Here is a 23,340-nt window from a genome sequence, read left to right as displayed (position 1 = left end):
CATCTTTAAAAAGAGAAAAGTATTCGTTCACAGAGCACATGGTTGTTGTAGGAATTAAATAAGTTAATACTTGTAAAACAGAGCAATGTTTGGAACTCAGTAAGTGCTCAGGAACTCTTGGCTGATATTGCTTATATACCATGTGCTCAGGCACCTTCTCTGTCTACACTGCGAGCAGGAGCCTAAAGCCTACAAGTGTTTTAAATAAAGTTGATGTGAGCACATAATGAAGTACATGCCATATGTATCTTGGCTACTTCCACCATCTGGTTGAGGGAGAAGCAATGTTACGGTTATAAAACCCAAAACATGATTTCTCTCTTTTAGCAATTCAGGGTCTGACAGTGAGTAAAGAAGTTGTTGACAAAACATCAGTAATGACGTTCACATCAAGAAACAGAAAACTGAACATCGGCTATAATACAAAAATATTTACTACTATTCCTGTCCTTAACCTTGCCTTTTAACAGGTCACAGGCACTTCACATACATTTAATTTTCACAAGCATCTTATAAAATAAGTAAAAATGTTATTCCCACCCTGGCCTGTGTGGCTCAGTGGTTAGAGTGTTGACCCCCCACACCGAAGGGTCTCGGGTTCGATTACCAGTCGGGGACACACACCTCACTTTCAGGTCTGATCCCGGGCCCGTCCAGGCACGTGCAGGAGGAGACTAATCGATGCACCTCTCCCACGCTGATGTCCCTCTCTCTCTCCCACACTGATGTCTCTCTCTCTCTCCCACACTGAAGTCTCTCTCTCTCTCCCACACTGATGTCTCTCTCTCTCTCTCCCACACTGATGTCTCTCTCTCTCTAGTGGTTTACCAAGTGAGAGGGAAGGAAGGAAGGAAGGAAGGAAGGAAGGAAGGAAGGAAGGAAGGAAGGAAGGAAGGAAGGAAGGAAGGAAGGAAGGAAGGGAGGGAGGGAGGAAGGGAGGGAGGGGGGAGGGAGGGAGGGAACAATCAGCACCATTTTTCACTTCTATGCTCCTTAATGTCTAAGTACAAGAGTCTGCTGTAGATTTGAAACACATGTTTGAAACCTAATGAAAGAAAACTCACAATTGTTGGGCAACCATCTGCCCCATTCCCAAAAAAATAAAGCCCCGTAAGAATTCAAAAATCACAGTTTCCTTGTAATTCGGAATCACTAGGAAGTATGGAAAAAGAAATACAGCCAAAACCATCAGGCCCGGGTATCCCTGGGCAAGTCACTTTTCCTCTCTGGCCTTCAGTCTATTCATCTCAGAACTGATGCCTTTGGACTAAATAATCTCAAAATTCATCCAGATTTTCTACACAGACGGTGATGCCCAAAATGGACTGGCATATTTTTAAAATTATTTCAAGGTACCTTTAGTCTTTAGAATATCTCTAGGTCGTCTCTGAATTCTCTTCCATCAGACTTTTAGGGATGCAATTAGATTGTCCTGATACTTCTCCCATATTTAGCAGGCTCTTAAACCTAAACGTTGACTCGGTTCACATTTTGTTAAAACAGCAATGCCACCTAGTGGACACAAGCTCCTTCTATGGGTGTCAAATGTAGGTACCTATGACAAGCCACAGTAATGGGACACACTATTCTTTCCTGCACCATCCAAAAACCAGCCACTCATTTCACTAAAACACTGAGTCCATAACAGCATCATTGGGCAAGAGGCATCAGAGGCATAGCGCTGGCGGTTAAGAACTCTGGGGCTGGAGTCAGACTGCCTGAGTTCAAAACCTGGTGGGCCTTTTCCCTTCAGCAGTTTACCTAACCTCCGGGCCTCAGATGTAAACCTGAGACTATTAATAATAGTCCCTACCTGTGTGTGTTGATTAAGTGAGTTAAAATTTGTAAGTTCTTAAGACAATCTATCATGCATAAGCCTCATTATAATTCATATAATTGGTATTATAAATGTTATTAATTTCATTATTACTTAATAACATTGCTTGTTATTACAGGTCATATAATTACTGTTCATTGAACACCTACATTGTGCTGAGCGATGTCTTTTAATTCTCATAACAATCCTATTATACCTATTATATGAGTATTTGTATATCCATTTTACAAATGAAAAATTGAGGCTCAGAAGCTACAAAATTTGTAAAAAGCAAAGCAAGCATGTAAGCCCAGGTCTGAGCAACATCGAAACCCATTCTTTTAACCATCTTACTGTATTTTCCTCCCATCAACAAAGGGAGCCACAGCTAATTGGCATTCCCACTGCAAAGCATGTTTGGTGGCGTTGCCTGCCTGGCGGCCTTCGTGTAATAGATGCTACAAAGGAGCACACAGTGTGAACATGCTGACGTTTTGACTTGACTTGATTGATGAGCATCTGTACTAATCGGGCTGGTGGCAGCTGTCAGAGAGAGAACCTTATGCAGACAAAATACAAAATCTGACTTTAGCCCCATTTTCACTGGGTGAATTCAAGGCTATTGAATCACACTAAAGAAATTTTTATCATCAGTCTTGGCTACTGGAAGTCCTGGTCAGCTTCCTCCAGTTTCTGAGAGAGCAATGAAATCTGTAGAACCCAGTCATTATTCTAATTTTGGGTCATCTTAAGGCAGTTGTTTTTTCAACTCGTTTTTTTTTTATTAGTCCATGTAGAGTATGGTCTTACAATTTGGAAACTTTTAATCAAAACATGTCTAAGAACCATAAAACAACTATATAAGCAACAGTATGAAGGTCCCAAAAAGTCAGTTATATAAATGTTATCAGAGTCAGGAATATTCCCTCAGAAAAACCCAACGTGTCTTTCTAAAAGTGCAGCGAAAAAACTACACAATTTCTAGGTTAGGGAGCCTAATAATAATACATCCTGTATGGGGAAGATGTAGGAAGACCTTTCAGGCATGTTAGCCAACTTCAGCCACAGGCCAGTGCCTTCAGATGGGCAGTGAAGAAATGATCCCATAGTGCAGATGAAAAAATTAAGGCTAAGAAACAGTGAGCGATTTTCCTAGACCACAGAGTTAGTAAGAGGTAAAGCCTAAATTCTGACGTGGGGTTATTCTACTACCTTAGACAGCCGGGCATTCTTTCAAAAACAAATTTTCAAAACATGCCAGGCACTCAAGGCGAGCAGCCCATGGTTCCTGACCTCACTGTCTAGGAGCCAGACATGAAAATAAATAATTGCAATTCAGGGTCATATTCTCTAAGTCCTGGGCATGATGGTATCACAAACTGCCTGGATGGGAGGGAGATGGGGCCTATTGCTTACTCTGAGCCACATCTCTTATGAGGAATAATTTATTCCTATAGTTTGGGGGATAGAAAACAAAATGTGAGTAAGTAAAAGAAAACTGGGGGGGAGGGGCAGGCTGGAATGGGTCATTGGGGAGAAAAAGGGACATCTGTAATATTTTGAACAAAAATTTAAAAAAAAGAAAACTATTGAACATTATATCCTTGAGTTTTTCAAAATCCCCTGGGAGAAAAAGACATGAAATAAGAAAAGGGCAAAAGTAAGCTTCAAATTAATATTTAGGAAACAGTGTTAACTGGGTTTAGTTGGAATTTTCCTTCAAACTGGCATGTGGATGTGTTTTATATCTCTGGAAATAAAACACTGCAGCCGTTGGTGGCAGGGAGAGGAGGCTGGCTAAAGCATATCTGGCACACAAGCAGAGAAGGAACGTGGGCGCTGGTGTTTTGGCCCCCCCACCATGGCCCTCAGATGGGCTGGGAGATTCTGCAGGACTAATACTCTTAGCAGAAGCTCATTTAAGCTCAGAGATGATTGACAATGTATCTGTGAGTTTCCAGACAACAAGGCGATTCAAACTGCCAGACAACATCCCCTTAAAAACAGAAAGAAAAAATGCCATCGAATTGGCTGCGATGCGAAGGGGATAAGTTGCCTTTTACGCACATCACCTGAGTTTGCAGTTCTATTCAGTAAATCTCTCCAGATAAAGACAATGAAATGCACATTAATTGATCTCTCCTGTATAATCTTAAATATAGATTTACTTTCATGTTTCTTTTGTGTCCTATTTATGGAACCTGGAATTTTAAGCAATGAAAATAGAAATTTAAAAATTCACCTCTTGCCCAGCTGGTGTGGCTCAGATGTTGAGCATCAACCTATGGATCCAGGAGATCGAGGTTCCATCCCCGTCAGGGCACATGCCGGGGTTTCTGGCTCGATCCCTGGCAGGGGGCGTGCAGGAGGCAGCCAATCAATGGCTCACTCTCCTCATTGATGTTTCTATCTCTCTCTCCCTCTCTCTTCATCTCTCTGAAATCAATAAAGACATATTTTTTAAAAATTCACCTATTACAGAAGTTGAGTGTTAATAGAGAGGATTACAGAAGGGAATTGGCCTAAAAGTGATCTATTCCCCGTAGCGTACAACTTCATTCAATCAAGTCTATATAGAAACATAAAAATAGGAGTAGTGCTGTTTTATTTCAGGGAATTATATAAAAGTTGGTGATGTTTCAATTGTTACTTATTAAGAACCCCAGTGTGTGCTGTGGTCTTAAGGTAGCAGCTTTAATGACACGCTTCTACAGATAAATATTTTCTAAACTGCTTTAATCTGTTTATGCATATTTATATGTATATTAGGTAAATTGCATTTCTCTATCTCTACATATTTAACTACTCATTCAGAAATGGCACAGAGAATAGAATTTAACTCTAGCTATGTTCTATGTCCTCTGATCGCACCTGTATCAAACATAGGTAGCCTTTGATTTAGGAGCAACTGCCTAGTTAGTCATTAAAATGAATAAATGTAGACTAAACTGTGAGAAAATCATTGAAGCAATATGGAAACAGGAAAACCCAGTGTCTTTAGTTCTTCCTTTCTTACTTTGAGGGACGTCTTGTGAGCTGCCACTGTCATCTAACACCTCCTCCCACCCTCACCCCAACCACAAGCCCTCCTCAGGCAGCTTAGGAAAAGGACATTGAAATGCAGAGTCCTGACTGCACATACGAGCCATGCGAGCTTGTTCAGAATTAGTTCAGCTTTCTGAGGCTCAGTCTCTGCATACGAATAATAAGGTGGTTGAACTAAATGACTTTGAAGGATTATTGTTCTCCCAGCTCCTGGTGGGAGCTTTGGCCACATGAACAAATATTCCCTTTGTTACAGCCACTTCCCAAGGAGAAAGGTAGGGTCGTGGAGAGGAGGGGATTTGCAGGCAACCGGGCAATCCTGAAGCACTTGCCTATGGCAGTAGCCAGCCACACCTCCCTCCCAAGAAGCAGGACGACATTTGGGACTTCCCACGGGGCTAGATGACCCTGACACTTATGCGTTCAATAACTACATTCAAATCAGGATGGTGCACCAGCCTCTTCTCTCCAACCACCCTCCTGAAAGCAAACAAACAACAAAACAAAATCAAAGACAGTCAGAGGCAGCTCAAGAAGAGGGTGGTGGCCAACCCCAAAATACCCCAAGTTCATGTGTAATCAATGTAAAGAACGAGCTGCTATACAGGCAGAGCTTCAGGGCAAATCCACCTGTCCTCTCTGGCCCACTCCAACCTGACTACCTTCCCACACCCCTTTTAAGACAAAAAGGGAAACTATAAAATGAAGATACATCTTGACTACTAAGGGACCAGCCTTAGCCCCAGACCTACACAGGTCACCTTGGTTATTGAAGAGGCACCTGCTTGACTCCTCTGAAATTTTAACATCACCTTGTTCTTTGCCACCCGCAGAATATCTCCCAAGAGGCTATTTCCAGAATTCTGCCTTCTATCTCAAAAAAAGAATACCCTGAGTACAGGAACTGGACTAATCAACTTGATTTGTCACCAGTCCATGGCCATGAATTATTCTAGAGCATCCTGGGACAAAGAACCCTATAGTTTCTTGCTAAGGTCGTTCTAATCCATATCATTCTAGATATCCTTTAACAACCTCACAAAGATGGAGTAAAAATCACCTTGTAATATGTTGTAATCACCCTACTGTCATGCTCAAGCAGTGATGACCCACAAGTGGAGTAAATGCATAATGCAGACAAAAGTACTTTGTGATCAGCAAGGCTCTACACAAATATAAACATGTGATACACACGTATATATGCTCAATTCAAGTACTTATGCATATCTGTTTATAGTACTTGTGTAATATTAGTCACTACATGCTTGTACCTCCGTTAATAAAGCTTTCCTAATGTGTTAGCATTCACTAGATTAGGTAAGTCTTCGAAATCACCTTTTCTATTTTGAGTTGAAATTGTGCAAAATTGATCTTCCTCAGTGGATTTCCCCTAGAGATATGAGTTTGGGATTAATTTTTTACTCAGAATTCAGAACTTCGTAAGAAGATTCTAAAATCCACTTACCTGAGGGGGGGAAAAGGCTCTTGGAAAGCTATTGGAAAACCAATTCCATTTGATACACTCAATTTCAAAAGCCATAGTAGATATGAAATATTCTGCAGTAAGGAGGAGGAAAGAAGATTTCACGAGGTTCTGCCTGTGACTGATGGAGGGAGGGAATGTTTATGCTTATAAGATAGCCTCTGCTACAGCCCCGCTGTAAAGTAGCACTTCAAGCCATTCAAGCTCTGGCGTTGGCCCTAAGCAAAAAGCTCTGCATTGCTTTCTCACTGGTTGGTGTGGACATGCACTGCCTTACCTCAGTGTCAAGCACCTATTTGGGGAAGAGCTGGCTAGGGTTAAAATACCACATGGGCATGGGACACAGAGATGTCGACTGATGGCCAGGTTGCCGGAGGTCAACACTTGGGTGTTATTAGCCCCATATACAACCAACTTATCAGGCTCTATCAACCAGTACAGGATTTATTTCTGTGATGTTTACAAAACTGGGGAAACCTGTTGGAAATGTTCCTAACTAGAAAGACTTGGGTTTATTTGTTTTATTTTATGTTTATTTTAGGTTATAAAGTTTCTTTTGACAATATACCCTCAAAACTGAGGAGAAAGAATTTACTGTTTAAATTTAACCATATTTATGAGGTCCATTATAGAGCAGCTATTTGGGTTTCAGATAAGTTTATTCCAGGACAATTTTGTGCTAGACTATTTAGAAAACACTTATTTTAAAACATCGGTTGATTAAATGTATTATTTAAGTAATCAAGTTATTTTTTAAATTTTAGATCAAATGTTAGAAACTGTAAAATTTGCCTCCAAAGATTTCCTCTGAATTAGTTCTTCCTAAAAGTCAGAAATACATTGACTAAATTTCCAAAGAGGGGGTGGGGTAGGGGAGGAATTGCTTGTGTTTAAATTAATAGTCAATCCATATGTCAACAAAATCCAAATAGTAAAAGTCAGTCTTAATTATGACCTTGAGCAATTTTCATAATTAGATTTTCCTCATCTGTGACCCACTAATTGTGCTTCAGGTAGTGTGCGGAAGTACAGTTCTTTAAAGAGAGTAGGGAAATATTTTAATGAGCTCTGGATTATATTGTTTTTGTTTATTCTATAAGATTCTTCAAGTGTTTTTAGGTCTGTGAGCTGTACTCTCAACCTCTGTAACTGCAAGACTTCTCCTCCCGGAGTCAAAACAGAGAGAAATTCCTGGGTAGACCCTCACACTCAAGTTGCCATGCTTCACACAGCCCTAAAAAATGTCTCTGCTGCCAAACCCTTCTGTAGACAGAAAATTAAATCCAAAGAAATTAAGACTTTAAGATGTTAAGTGATTTTCCAAAGGGCACAAAATAAAAGTCTGAAGGGGGCATATTGGCTTCCTCTTCTTACAACTCACCAATTTGACATTAAAGTAAGTTGATCTTTGCAGATTACTCTGTGAAGGAGGTCTTTTACTATGAAAGTTAATTTTGAAATGTAATATTTTCATAATAGGTTCTTTCTCAATTTTCTTAGCTAGTTTGAACAAAGAGAACTATAATTTTCCAAAAATTAGACATGCACTATTGCAATAAAACAAAACACTTGTGATCCAAAACAGCTTTCCATTATTAAATTATTAAGAAGGCACCCTCTTAGTGCATTTGCTTTGCCTGTGATTTGTTTTTTCCCTTTGCATATACTCTGCTTAAACACAAAGGCTGTATAGATTCTTTAAATTTTTCTTTCTGCTTTCCTTTCTGCTTTCTTGTCTTCTGTTAAAATGCTCTTACCTAAGCTTTTTGGAATTTGAGAAAATATTAACCTTTTTATTTATTTGTTCAGTCTTTGCCCAGATATTATCATTATTTGTATTAATCTGACTTTTTCGTTATTTTTCTCTGTTTATATTTTATTGAACTGTGTTTTATCACATGTTCATTATTTTTTATAGTTAATAACATAATCTTATATTTTATTAATATATTTTACTGAAGAACTCTAAGAACATTTCGGTTCAGATCTTCATGAAGTAAAAATCAGTTATTTTATTCTCTGATACAATAATGGGCAATAGAATCTGTATGAAAAGGAGACCAGAAGCTACCCTAATTCATTGGTGGGAAAGTAAAGAGTGGTTGGACCATGAATCTGAGCCAACAAATGAGTTATAGGTTATTTTTGCCCCCAACTCTTTCTTTAAAAGATCTGAGGAACTTAAAAGCTAAAAAAGACTACTTTCCTATTGACGCTGTGGATTACTAAGAGATGGCTCTTACAAGCTTAAATGTTACTGATGTTTTTATGCTGACAGTACAATTCTATTTGTACTAAAAAATAATAATAATGATGATCTCTAAGTAGAGATTAGAAAAATCAAAAAGGTCTTGAAATTGACATTGTCCTTTCTGACATTGTCATCTATTATACTCTAGCCAGTGGACTTGTTTTACTAAATAATAGAAAACTTATAAAACTAGTGGCCTATTGTCAAAACGACAAAATGCACACTTGATTAAATGTTTCACCTTTCAACCAGTTGTTCTAATATATTCTAGTTACTGCCTCAGAGTGTGGATTCTGAGGAATCTTGATATTCTGCAAACCTAATGCAGGCACTTGAAACTTGCCTTGAGCAAGTCCATAGAGATATCCTGGCATTAATTCAAAGTGAATCCCCTAAGACTTCCACTTTCACACTAGTTCTATAAACTAAACAGAGAATTGAGTGGTTCTCTAGATCCTTAAGGCAAGTGAAAAATTAAAAATTCATTAATCATTTTGAATGAGGCTGAGATACAGTATTTTAAGAAGAATGCTTCCAAGTTTAAAAAAAAAATTCCTTTGTGGAGAAAAATGGATGGGGGCATATAGTTCAACAAGAAGAAACCATCATTTCTCTTGAGAGAGAAAAAGCGGGGGCGGGGGGAGAAAGACTTAGGAAGTTTGATGCAACCCCCTCTAATGCTATATATAGCTTTGAGTCTCAGCTTCCTCACCTTGGTTCAGTTGGACCATGGGCGCCCTTGATATTAACACTGAAAGCAGCAGTTTTTAAAGATACACTCAACTTTCCCCACTCCCAGGATGTGGGATTCTAATGAAGTCACCCGTGCAGGCCAGGGCTGTCTGAGACGCTGGAGCCTTTGGAGAGCGCCATTTGCTGAAATGTCTAGTGAGAGCTAAAATAAGCCCCTTTGGTGGAAAAAACCCGCTGAGTGGTTGAAATCAGAGCTGCAGAAGGTCACTTGCTATTTTAGTAGCTGCAAGCTGGTCCTCATTTTATAGCATTACAGTTATAAACAAGAAGTTGTCACCTTGCTTGTCAGTTTACTCATTTCTCACTGAAATAAGCAGATATCGCCTCTTTTTCTGTGTGGAATTAGGTAATTCTGATGACTTGTTTCCAAACTTCACTTCACTATGTGGATCAATGTGTAAGAAAAGTTATTATTTGTGTATGTCTTTAAACATTACTTCAAAATATTATTTTTACATTGTCTAATATGATTCACCTTTAAAACTTCATTTACCAGTATGAACTTTCTCGTATACATCTCAACCATCTGTAAACACCTTAAAGGGGATTTCCTTCCTATTTATTTCAGTAGATCACAATGAAGAGTGATAAGGATGGGGGAGGGGTCTGGAAGTCCTTTACAGTTTCATAGAATAGAGACCCAACTAACTTCCAGAATTATTTAGACACAGTCCATTTGGAAATGGAGGAAAGAAGTTTGTTTCAGCCCCGGGGTCCTATAATTTTTGCACACACTATTAAAAATTACCATCAATTTTATTCCAGTTTTCCCTTTAAAAATTTAATTTCTCTTTTCTTAGAATTTCCCATATTGTAAGTGGAATTAAGCCCTGAGTGGGTTTAGGATTACTCTTCTAGGGAAGTGAGACAATTTTAACAATACTTTTAAAATTTTTTAACAAAAATGATAAAGCATCACAGGGATGTAAAGTACACATAAGAAATATAGTCCATAATATTCTAATAACTATGTATGGTGTCAGATGGGTACTAGAAATATCAGAGAGAACAGTTTGTAAGGTATGTGAATGTCTAACCACTGTCCTGTACACCTGAACCCAATACAAAATAATACTGAAAAAAATTATAAAGCATATTTGCCTATGTCAATTATTTTTAAACCTCTTTATTAAGATATTATTTGACATACAAAAAACTGTATCTATTTAATGTATACAATTTAATGAGTTTGTTGATAAATATATATCAATTAAGCTGTCACCACCATCTAATCCATAAACATACCCCTGTATCAATTATTTTAAAGATTTATGGAATGGTTTTTTCACTTGAACCCTACATTGTCATTTCTATTTCATAAAGAGTTACTTAATACATGAAGTTACAAATTTTATTAATTGTTTATAAGCCTTAGGTTCCAATAAGCCTTCCTTCAAAAAAAAGTATCAGTGTCAAAATCTAAAAACAAAATAGCAATTTTATTTTTCAATAATTATATACATTTACATGGGGAAATAGAAGAGAGAGAGAAAGTGAGAATAAGCTTTTGTTCATGAAATTAACAATAGAAAGTAAGGATCATGGACTTAATATAAACCTGTAATCACACACCCAGTTTTCCCTTGCCAGCATCAATATTTACATTTTATCTCATCATGATTGAAAGAAGTGACTGAACTGAGCATGTAAAATTATTTTTCTCAGTCCTTGATATCATTTTATTAACTGTCAGGGCAGCCCACATACTCTTGGTGGTTGGACAAACCTCTCTCACTGAACATATATACAGAATCTTAACTTCTGAGATGTTAACTGCATTTTATTTTCCACTTAAGAAATCTCTAGCCCCGTCCCTGGTTTTAGGAAGAGCGGAGTGTAGGGCCCATGGCCTCACCCCTGCAGGTGGTAGAGTTTCCCATGAGTCAGTCGCGTGGCCACGCTCCCGTTGGACCCATTATCCCAGCGCCCTGCGTGCCGACTCCAACATGGGCCTCCTGCAGCCCAAGGCAAAGAGTCCGACAAAAACTGGGCTCTGAGAGCAACTGCAATCCAAGTCGGGGAAACGGATGAAGGGTATGTGATTGCCCAGAAAGATTCCGCATCCTCTGCTCTTTTACCTCAGTCTCTTTGTCTGGACTTTCTCATGTGGTTGGTCCCTGGAGATGATAGCGTTTACTATTACCTTTTCTATTTTTCCAGGCAAGGACTCTTGAAAGTTCCTTTGGCTCCCAGCAGGAACTTTGCATACTGTATTCATTGTCTCTCCCTTTGTCCCTTCTTTTTAAATCTTTCTCCCCTTTTCACAACTGCAGACTCTCAGTTCAAGCAGACCGTCTTCTCGGTTGTGCATCTTTCTACTTGGCAGAATGAGCCCTCAGGCCTTGCTCCTATGGGACCAAGTCTAGCTTTACCTTGCGGTTTATTGATCTGAGCTTTAAGAGGGTCAAGTCAGGTTTTTGCACAAGTCAGGTTTTTGCACGTGGCTCACCTTTGCTCTGTAGACTCATTGGAGGAAGTGGAGGAGGGCTGCTTCTGCAACAGTGTCTGAGCTTTCATTGCTGTTTACAAGTCTTATGTCAAAAAGAGATTTGCCTTTTGTTTCTCCCCACAAGAGTATGGGAAATAATTATGCATGTTTAATGTTTGACATCAAAGCCATTGTAAGTGCTTAGGCTTTAAAATCATTAAACAAATGCTCAATCTAAGCTTGTTAAAATCCTTTGGGAAATAGAGCAGAAAATGGAAGGATAGAAGGAAGGATAGATGGATGGACAGACATTTTTAACATTATTTTTACTAACTCAGCATTGGCTGAGCACCTCCCATATTGAATGTTCTCTCTCTCTGTCTCTCTCTGTCTCTCTCTGTCTCTCTCTCTCTCGGTTCCTGTGCAGCACCCTCCTTCAGAATTGTCTTGAGTCCAGCCCCTCCACTCCATCTCTGTCATTCTTCCCTAGTACATAGCCTCCTCAGATCTTGCTTGAATTTTCACAGCAGCCTGATGAATCTCATATACTCTCTAATTCCATCTCCTCTTCTTTGCCATGACCAGGACCATTTTTCTAAAGCCAAAACCCCACGACATCACTCCTCTGTTTCACAGATTCCACAAACTCTCACATGCCTACAAGATAAAATCCAAGTTTCTTTCTCAGCTCTTCAGTCTCAAGTCACAGTTTCCATCCCTAGTCTTATATCCCCTTATCTCTTCCATGCATCCTATGCTGCAAACACTATAGGCTTCTTGCTAGAAAAGACAGACTCAATTTCAAAACACCATTTGCTACCTCTGTAAAAATGGGTCTAGAGTCACTCACTCTGAACCTCATATTTTTCCTCAGTAAAAGGGAAATTGGTTCTAAAAGGTAAGGGTTGTGAAGATATAAAATAGAATGTCAGGAATTATCAAGCCAATAGCCAGTTTTTCTATCTATCCTTTGTATTGTCATTCCCTCCACCTGAGGTTCATCTTTCTCTTCTTCGTGTGACAAACTCCTACTCAGACCCAGGTCAACTGGCATCTTCTCTGTGTTTATTTTTCTGCCTCTCCAGATTGAGTTAGATACTTTCTTCTTTGGGATCCCACAATAACTCAAGGCATTTATTACATCATGATATGATATGCTACTATTGCAAGATCCTGAAAAGAAAGTCTTTTTAAAAATCTGTACCTGAACCTGTCTTATAATAGTTTCTCAAAAACTGTTTGCTGAATGAATATATGAAGGCACTATGCTGGGCTCTGCAGTCTAGTTATTGAAGAGCTCACAATCTTGAAGGGCATGGAACAAACAAAATCCACACAAATAACCACAATGTGAACCTGACTAGTTTAATTGGAGGGTTTAATTGGAAGTAGACTCAAAGTGTAATGGTAGCCTGACTGGCTTGGCTCAGTGGTTGAGCATCTACCTATGATCTAGGAGATCATGGTTCGATTCCCGGTCAGGGCACATGCCCGGGTTGCGGGCTCCATCCCCAGTAGGGGGCGTGCAGGAGGCAGCCGATCAATGACTCTCTCATCATTGATGTTTCTATCTCTCTCTCTCTCTCTTCCTCTCTCTGAAATCAATAAAGATATATACATATATTTTTTAAAGTGTAATGGCCGCTGGCCCTACTATCTAAGGACATAGGAAAGCAGGGAGACTGTCACCAGGAATGGACATCTGAGCTGAGTCCTAAAGCATGCATGTGGGTTTAACTTCCAATTTTGCTTAACTTGCCCACCTGTTTATTATGCCCACTCCTCATACTCCACAAAACCCTAAGCTTTGGTGGCAGAAGACTAGAGGATTCTAAAACTTTGGCCAACAGTTCCCCAGATGTGTCATAAACAGATAAAGAGTTTTTCAGAATGCAATTTTGAGCAGCAATTGTAGTTTTGCTTATAAACCCTGAAGCCTATAAATTACTGACAAATCAGCATATCTTTGAAGATGAAAGCAAACTACACCAAGAAGATAAAATTTTGAAAACTATAGAGCTATAAAAATCTTTGTTTTCATTATATACCTACCCAGGAATAGATATGTGTTTTTTTCTATTCTAAGTAATTAGACTGCCCAAGTGAAATTGAAAAATGATAAACCATGACATACCAATCTATTTTAATATGATGTATAGGGTAGTTCCTGCCCTTTTTTACAATACAAGAGGATATTCAATAAAATTTTGAATATAGGATTTTTCAAGAAAGTATTTTATAAGATAATAAGCCATGAAAGCCTAGAAATGCTCAATGCTAAATCAGATAGAGCATAACTATAATCATAAGTTAGCATTTGTAGCACCTTCAACATCTACCACTTTATAGTTCTGATTGAGAAAGTCTAGTAAATATTGAAATATCTTCCTTAGTGTAGCAGTGATTCCAAAATTAAATTTCTTTGCTCTGTTTCCAATGGAGTCATCACACTGCTTCCCTAATGACAAACTATATAGAATGTCCTAATAATGGTAATTTATTTATTCAGTGTTTATAATATGCCAGGCAATGGGCTATATGAGATTATTTTATTTGGGAAGTTAATTAGAAGTTTAATAAGCTTACATTTTTTATTCTCTCCATCACTAAAACTCAATTTATTTCACACCATATATACCAGAATCTTAGCAAGGTATGAAAAAAGTTCTAAGTACTACTTTGAGATTATCTTGGAGAAATTAAAAAAAAATTGCTATTTAGGAGAAAAAAAATTGCCATAGAAGATATTACATTTGAAATGGCACAAATTGAAACACAAGAAAAATTCCATTTTTGTATGAGCCAAGAACAGTCATTAAGCTGAAAATCAGTCATCATCTTCATTCTACTCACACCCCACATACAGAATTCCTGTGTACTTTGGTTTCCTAAGATATTACCTTGTTCATATGTTCCAGCAGCAGATGGAATTAGGAGGGACTGTCCTACCAGCTCTGTCCAACTTCAGGGGATTCACAGTAGGTTTTTAAGAAGCACTCTTTTGTCTGGTTCTGTTGTTCAAATTTCATACCTCCAAACCCAAAGTCATCAGTATTTAAGATACAATACCAAATGCAATTCATTTGGAATAAATGGCCCCAAAAGACCGATTATGTTTGTTACCACTTTTTTAATGAATATAATCATTTTCTCTCTTTTAAAGAAAAAAATTCATTATATAAAAAATTATAAAGGAGAATATAATGCCCCCATGACCCAACTTCGATAACTCATGAGTCCTATTATTTCATCTGTAACTCCTCTCCTGTTACTAATTATGTAAGATATCTACATGGTTCCAAAGCCAAATATACAAAAATAATATCATCAGAGAAGTCTGGCTTCTATCCCTGTCCCTCTACTCTCCTTCCTCCACAGAAAACTATTTTTTTTAGATTATTGCTTAATCCTCCCCTTTTAAAAATATGAGCAAATACATTTGTATTTTAATTCCCCCTTTCTGAGATAAACAATGGGGGGGGTTCCAGGATTTTCAAACATTTTAAAGTATTTGGAGTGTAAATGTTAAGACTGTTAGGGGAATTTTAAGCCAAAAGCAAGAGCCATGGTAATTTGTATTTATTTTTAAAATAACTAATTATTTGAACACTTTACAACTTGTAAGACCTGGGTGTGTAATCAGTCAGAGAAGAAAAAGGCAGTAAATTTTGATTAAGAGGTTGAAAATTGAAAATAGACAATAAAGAGTTTGTCTAAAGATTTTAAAAATAGATAGTAGTGTTAAAAAAACAACAAAAAAACCTCTAATATAATTGAAGTACCTCCAAAAGGCATTCCCATAGCAAACACATTAAGAGCAGGTTTCTTTGAGCAGAGTGGGATTTCATTTACAAACCCTCAAATTGATTGATATTTTTTTCTTAGATCGAATTGCACAGAACATCATTAAGTCCCATTTGGAGACGTGTCAATACACCATGGAGGAGCTCCACCAGCTGGCGTGGCAGACCCACACTTACGAAGAAATTAAAGCGTATCAGAGCAAGGTACTCTGGAAAACTACAGTTTTCCTGTAGTTTTTCTATTTCTGGCTTTCTCAACCTCAGAAGTACTGACATTTGGGGCTGGACAATTCTTTGCTGTAGGGACTGTCCTACGCATTGTAGGATGTTTAGCAGCATCCTTGGTCTTACCCACTAGATGCCAGTCGTATACCTCTTCACACACAATTATGACGATCAAAATATCTTTGAGATTGAGATCCTTAATTATAAGTTCTACCAATAAATGAAATTTTAATTAAATGTATAAATGTGTCTGTGTCTAAATATATAATTACAACATATATTGGAACAATTAAATCTTACCACTTCTATATGAATATAAGGACAAAAGCATAGTTACAGTCAATGAAAACCAGAATTAACACAGTTGGATTTATGTTTCCCATCCCAAGATAAATAACCCAGAGAGCAAAATACATTTCTGGGATTCGATATTACTTAAGAGAGCAATTTTATTTGATACATTTTCCCTTGAAATTCATTTTATACCAAAAAAACTCTGTAAGTTCTATGAAAAGAACACAGAATAAAAATATTACTAGTGTCCATCAGGTACACATGAAAATAACCTTATAAAAGCCTGTGAATGAAATCAGTATTCCTCAGTGCAAGAGTTTGTTTTCACAAAATGGACTAAGAGCTTGAGTTTATTTAGATGAGGTGATGGAGGAAGAGGAGAGGGGAAAGTAAGGAAACTATAAATAGCCATCTTCACATGCTATTATAATGTTTCCATGATTGTAGCCTCAATACTTTGATCATTGTGGTGTATCAAAGTTCAAACAGGTCAAAACAATATCTTGGAAAATATTGTCTACCTCTTTTAAAGGAATCGGTAAACTCCCACCTTGCTCCCTAAGTGACAGGTAAGCACAGTAGGGCGACCCTGAATACTTCATTGGCTCTCCAGGTTGTTCTTTGCTCCATGTGCATTCTGTCTTTTCTCTCTTGAAGTCCAGGGAAGCACTATGGCAGCAATGTGCCATCCAGATCACTCACGCCATCCAGTACGTGGTAGAGTTTGCAAAGCGGATAACAGGCTTTATGGAACTCTGTCAAAACGATCAGATTCTACTTCTGAAGTCAGGTAAGTGAGGAGAAGATTCATGGGGTGGGCCTGTTTTAGGCCAGGATGTGGTCAACCCTGAGCTCAATGTTGGTTCTGGAAAAATCCTCCTTCCAATGAGTACCTCATTTTTACCACCCACGCTGTCAGCCAACTCCCAAAGGAAATTCTCGGCAATAAAAATGCCCTGATGCTCATTCAGATCCCCTTTGAAATCAAATACAATTTTGCTTATTGAAAGGAGAGCTATTAATTGTGAAGGTTGAGATACCCAGCTTGACAGGCAGTGCAAGTAATTAGCGTGTCAAGGTGGCTGAATTGCTGAGCTGGCTCTAAAATGTACTTCTTGCCTTCTGTTGGTGGGGGTAGAAAAATCCAGGCTAGCTGAGCTCTGCCTCTGTGGTCATTTCCAATCATTTTAATGAGGATAGCCTGCAGCCAGAATACACCGGCAGAAACTCCACCATGCTCTCATCTTTCTCTCCCCCTTCTCTCACATATACTCTGACACACACACAATTAGGAAGTAGCTCAAGAAACTGCATATGATTGACTTTACAGATGCTATCACCCAAACAGGAAAAAAAAAAGTATTTGTCTTTCTTTGCCCTATTTGAAAATCGAAGACAAGAACCACCATTCAGTGTACGTTAACCTCCATGATCCTGGGCCATAGTAACAATAATGATAAATGATATACCCTTATATCTATAATAGCATACATATATATGTTTATGTTTACCTATGATATCTCATTTAATCTTGTGAGATCGGTATTGTTTCCATTTTATAGAAAAGGAAGTAAAGGTTGTTAGGAGTGAAGGGCTGTGTTCAGTATCACAAAGCCAATAGACAGCAAAGATGGCATTTGAACTCGGGCCACATAGAATTCTAAGTTATTCTAAGTTCCTGCTGCTTCTTTACCAAATGATACAGGAGGGTGTAAATCTTGACTCAAACATTAACTTGATATATCAGTTACCTACTGCTGGTTAAAAACAACACCAAAACTAGTTCAAACAACAATAATCATTTCTTTTGCTCTCCCAAAGCTACAATTTGGGCAAGGCTCAGCAGGGATGGTTTGTCCTGCTCACTGAGGCAACTTGATGGGGGAGGTGGGGAGGAGGCAAGAGAATCCACTTTCAAAATGGTTCACTCGTGTGGCTGACAATTTGTGCTGGTTAACAGCCCAGAATTCAACCAAGGTTCTGGCCTGGGCACCTCGGTTCTTATCCATGGGAGCCTCTCCATAGGCTGCTTGGGCTTTCTCACGGAATAGTTCCTAGGTTTCAAAAGCTAGCACTGCAAGAGAGCAAGACAGAAGGACATAGCATTTCTCTGACTTAGCTTCAGAAGGTAGACGGTGTTATTACTACTGGATGCAGTCATGAAGGCCCACCTGGGCTCAAGGGTAGGAGACATGGACTCTACTTCTTCATGGGAGAGCGGTAAGGCTCTAGAAAACATGTGGAATGGTAGATATTTTTGTGACTTTCTTTGAAAAATAAAATCCACCACACTTGATATGTGACCTTGAGCTAAACTCTCTAGATGAAAAATAAAGAGATGAGCCAGAAATAATGAATTCTGAAGTTAGACTTGCATCCACAGCATCGGAGGAGGTTACTCACTGCTCTCAGTCACAGGCAACATCTGAGGCCCATGGAATATGAATCTCCTAGAAGGGAACCCAGTTTATTTCATTTTTTACTAAGTCTCAGATACAACTGGTCCACAGACTGACATTTGGGAACCATTGGGCCATATAATTTTTATCATCTCTGCCTACTGTAAAAATGTTAACTTTAATATAAAAGGCAGAAAACTTAACCTATCTTTAAGCCTCCTGTAACTCATCCATAGAAAGGGGCTAATAAAACTTACCTGAGGCGGTATTGTAAGGAGCAAATAAAATAATGAATGTAAGGGGCAACAGAAAGTGCCTTCCACATTGTAGATAATAAATGGTACCTATTGTTTTTGTTAGAAAAACATCGTTTCAATTAATATTTACAAATCCCCTCCTATGTGTAAGCCCCTATTCTAGGTCACATATGAGGGAGAGAAATCAGCAGAACAAAAGAAATAACACAGAGATATAAATATAAAGTAGCAGCATAAGGAGAGCACCATGGGTACCCCTGGGTACACCACAAGTGTGACCAAGTTACCTATATGATGCCCTCATGCAAACTTGTGGCTGCTGAGTCTAGCTGTCACCTTCCAACACTCTACGGGGCGAAATCCCATTTCTCCAAAATGAGGAGAAGCTGTGCAGCAGTAGCTCCTCAGGATGTCAATAAATGTTCAGGAGGAAAAAACAAAGGTAGTAAACTCATTCAATAAATATTTGTTAAGCACCTACTATGTGCCAGAGACTTTATTAGGTCATGGAAATAAATGGGTGGCTAAAATAACCTATGGCTAAAATGCCTATGGCTGCAGGCAAGGGTCCTGTCCTCATCGGGCTAACAGTGAAGTCAGAAAAATGCCAGGTCTCTCAAGGCTGAACAAGCTCCTTCATGTTGGAACTTCTCCAAGCCTTTGATCTGTGATTGTTCAGACTCATTCCTCCCATAATTCATTCCTCTCTGGAGAGACATAATATTCGGCATTTTGCCAAAACTTATTTGACCAAGAAACTCTCATTTCAAAAAACATCAGATATAATGGTGCCCCAAGAAATACACTGAGGAAGTCCCTATTTAAAGTCATCAAGTGCTAAAATGTACACAGAATATGTCAACTGAAAGCAGGCAACTAGTTTTCCCAATATCAAATCATCTACAAAAGTTAGCAACCTGGGCTTGCCTGCCGCACAGCTCCTTTCTGGGTCACTACCATCACCTGTGAATGCAAGAGCTGAAACTAACTTTAATATTAGACAAAAAATAGAGAGAAATATCGCTTTAAAAAATGTTTCTTCCCTCCACTTGAGCCACCTTTTAAGTGTATTTTCTCTTTAATTCCTCACATAAGCATCAAGAGAGCTGTCTTTCTAAAATAGGTAGTTTTACTTGGGAAGGAATCTTGAAGGATTTCTGTATATGTGTGTCTATATGTGTCTGTGTGCGTGTTTTAAAGTTTTTGAAAGTCTCTTGACCTATATGCAGTAATAACCTCTTTATGGCTGCATACATTACGCATAGTTTCGTTGTTGTTTTTACTCATAGGTTGCTTGGAAGTGGTTTTAGTGAGAATGTGCCGTGCCTTCAACCCATTAAACAACACTGTTCTGTTTGAAGGAAAATATGGAGGAATGCAAATGTTCAAAGCCTTAGGTAAGTTTACCTTTGATGATGACACAGTTTTATTGGCTACCTGCAGTTTCTCCACTCAGCTTGAAGTTGGTAAATGAAATACCTTGATTCTTTAATGTGAGCTAGTAAATCACTTCCGATAAGGGTTGCATTAGGTGGGCCTCCAATGTTTTGTCTAACTCTTCAGATCTTGTAATTATGCATCCAAATATGAAAGGAAGGAGAGAACCGTGAACCCTATTGAGACTGACCAGGGCTCATTCGGAAATCAATGAAGACTGTTTCTAAAAGGTCTGGGATGCAGTATAGGTTATTCTTTGTAGGGTCAGCTTTCCTTTTACCTTCTAGCTTACTGCTTCACAAATACATTATGTAGACCACTGGTGATCCATGGGGTGACCTCTTACATTTTTTTGTTAATTCATAATCATTAGGTAAGATAGTTAAAAGAGGGGTTCCTTCATTTATTTCTCACTCAGAGAGGTGATTCTCTCCCTGTTAACTCATGAAGTCTGAAACCACAGAAAGAGTGGGTGTCAACCTGCCCAGAATGACCCCCAGGCCATGCTCGTGGGAGGGCATGATCAGAGTCACTCTGTGGAAGTCTGTGGATCATTCGCATCAGTCATCAGCACAAGGCTAGGATAAGGAGAACGTTAACAAAGATGGGCTAATGCCAGGAAAGGTTTTAATGACTGACAGTACCATTTGTTCCATATCCTGCCCGGACATCCAAGAAGGCCACCGCCCTTTGACCTCTTGTGCTGTTAGGTGATATGCAGGCAACAGCGCCATCGGGGCTGGCAGTGTTTCCTTCTGCAGCTGATACACATCCATGTCATCTCCAAGGCTAGATTTTCAAGAAAGGAGGAAAAGCCTTGGCAAGCAACTTGGGGATATTTCCAGCTTCATAAAATAAACATTTACCAAGGATCAGTTTAGGGATAAAGCATTATTTTGCCAAAATTCACAATGGCTAAGCAACTGGCTTGCAAATCATTCATTAGAAGGTAAACATAAATGAATGCTTGTTCCTCAATCAAATTTCCAGAGAATTTACCAAATTGAAAGGTACCTCATCTCTGCTCTATTGGTTTCTAACATCTCAGTTTGAGGCTCCTGGACCCCCTACATTACCAGGCTCAAGTGTCACCAAGATTGATAGCTCTCAGCCCCTATACAGAATGTTTTAGGTTTTCTATGAAAGCTGTCTCTATACTAAAGGATCCCCAAGTCACTTATTTAATTTTTTTTAGTTGGAACTAATTTCAAAGTTAGACAGTTAGAGTTGAGCTATATAGTCCCACTTGGATATTACATACCATTTCCATCTGCCCCTTATTGGTAATATTCACTTCCATTATCTGGACAAGATGTTGCCCAGATTCCTTGTTCTATGATTACTACTAAATCACTTCTTATGGATAGAAACTTGGAAATATTTTTCTATGTACCTACTAGGTAAAACCTTGAATAACTTTTTGATTTGGGGACTTTTCTTACTATTGCGCATTCCAATCAAGTGTTTTCTTTTAATTTGCCTTTTTTATATAGGTTCTGATGACCTAGTGAATGAAGCATTTGACTTTGCAAAGAATTTGTGCTCCTTGCAGCTGACTGAGGAGGAGATTGCTTTGTTTTCATCTGCTGTTCTCATATCTCCAGGTAGGAAGCCTGAGGTCTTTACCTTTTCTTTTTAACCTGTTTTACTATCTTTCACATGGACTACACCTACTTCAGCCTAGGTGCTCGAGGGGAACTTTAAAAGAACCATATTCTCTTTAGCAAGCTTGTGATATTTTTGGACAATTCAAAGGAAAGTAGTCTCAAGTGAAATTAAATGATCAACTTTGTCTCAAAAGCAAGAGTAGAGCATGTGGTAAGGCTCACTCCAAATTCAGAGAAGAAAAATCACTCCTTAACAGATAAATAAGAACTGACAGTGACTTGTTACAACTAAGTTTCATTTTGATTTTAAAAATAAAGGACATAGGGGAAAAATTTCCAGTAAGGTGAAACTCAAGAGGAATATACCTGAATGAAAGATCCAGTATAGGAACTAAAATAAGTAAAACATAAACTTTCTCCTCTTTAAATATCTTTCTCTGGCTTTTCCACCCCGAGTAATGTTGGTGTGCTCATTTTCAAACAAATGCCAGTGCCTCTACTTTTCTCTCTCTTTTTTTTTTTTTTAGCCACATTGGGGTCTTTAAAGGGAGGTGAGGACAGCAGAGGGAAAAAGTAGCTCTTGACCAGAAAAGGAAGAACCTCTGATGTGGCAGCACACATCCTAGTACAGGCTCTGTCACCACTCATCTGGGTGACCATCAGCACTGACCCCCCAGAGCCTCCGTTCCCTCATGGATAAAGTGAGAGGGTTGGGTTTCATAATAATAAAGACCTTGTTTGGCTCTAAAATGCAATAAAACAGCAAAAAGTTTTCAAAGAAGGTAAGGTGTGGCACTTATAGATAGAATAGAACTGTAGCAACTGAGATTCTTTTTAAAACTATGTGCCAGCTTGAAAACGTGGAGAATGCGGATACAGTCGTGGCTCTTGCTTCAGCCTGAATGGGGACCCAGAGCCACGCACTCAGCTGTCTGTACAGCGAGATCTGGGGTCAAGGGAGAGCAGTGTCACTGGAAGCTCTCTGCTGACAGAAAGACACGTTCTTGCTAATTTTTACTATCAAAAGACTCATTCCTTCAATAACCCATTTATCTCTAGAGACTAGATCATTTTTCTTATACCATAACATATTTTTCAGGGAAGCAGGAAAAAAAATTAGTCTTACCTATGATGATACACTTTGACATATCATTCTAGCTGTACCTATCAATAATACCGGCCTCTACACTTTTATCAGTTAGTCTTTATTTATTTTCAAAATGGAAGAAGTGACAAGACATATTTATTTCTTCTGGTAGCAACCAAATGCCAAATAATTTTTCTCCTACCATTTTCTCTCTGCGTTTTATCGTTCCCATAGAGCGTAGTTCAGTAGAATTCAATTCTAAGCCTTGTGGATCTACGCTGAGGGAGGTGGTTTCACCCCGATGTCTGCTTGCTCAAAGGAAGTGTTGCAAAATTTACTGTCCTATTTCTGGCAAGTCAGTAAATTCCTAACAGCAAATATTTAAGACATGATATATCAAACCTAAACAAGCCTTAAAGATAACTACTCCAGCAGGAAGGCAAGGCTGTACCTTA

At 38.7% G+C, this 23,340-nt stretch overlaps 1 protein-coding gene across 2 annotated transcripts in view; it reads left to right on the top strand.

Moving 5' to 3' along the window:
• Positions 1-23,340, top strand: part of RORB (RAR related orphan receptor B) — a gene marked incomplete at its 5' end in the record, with an annotated part of 172,747 nt that overhangs the window by 134,259 nt on the left and 15,148 nt on the right. For both annotated transcript variants that reach the window (XM_081151707.1, XM_081151708.1), the window contains 4 exons: positions 15,662-15,783; positions 16,756-16,888; positions 20,044-20,151; positions 21,685-21,795. In XM_081151707.1, coding sequence (XP_081007833.1) covers positions 15,662-15,783; positions 16,756-16,888; positions 20,044-20,151; positions 21,685-21,795 — 474 coding nt within the window. The remainder of the gene's footprint in view (positions 1-15,661; positions 15,784-16,755; positions 16,889-20,043; positions 20,152-21,684; positions 21,796-23,340) is intronic.

This window comes from Miniopterus schreibersii, assembly GCF_964146895.1.
Source record: "Miniopterus schreibersii genome assembly, chromosome: 11".
Classification (NCBI taxonomy): domain Eukaryota; kingdom Metazoa; phylum Chordata; class Mammalia; order Chiroptera; family Miniopteridae; genus Miniopterus; species Miniopterus schreibersii.
The sequence above is the reverse complement of the archived record's forward strand: the minus strand, read 5'-3'. Positions and strand labels throughout refer to the sequence as shown.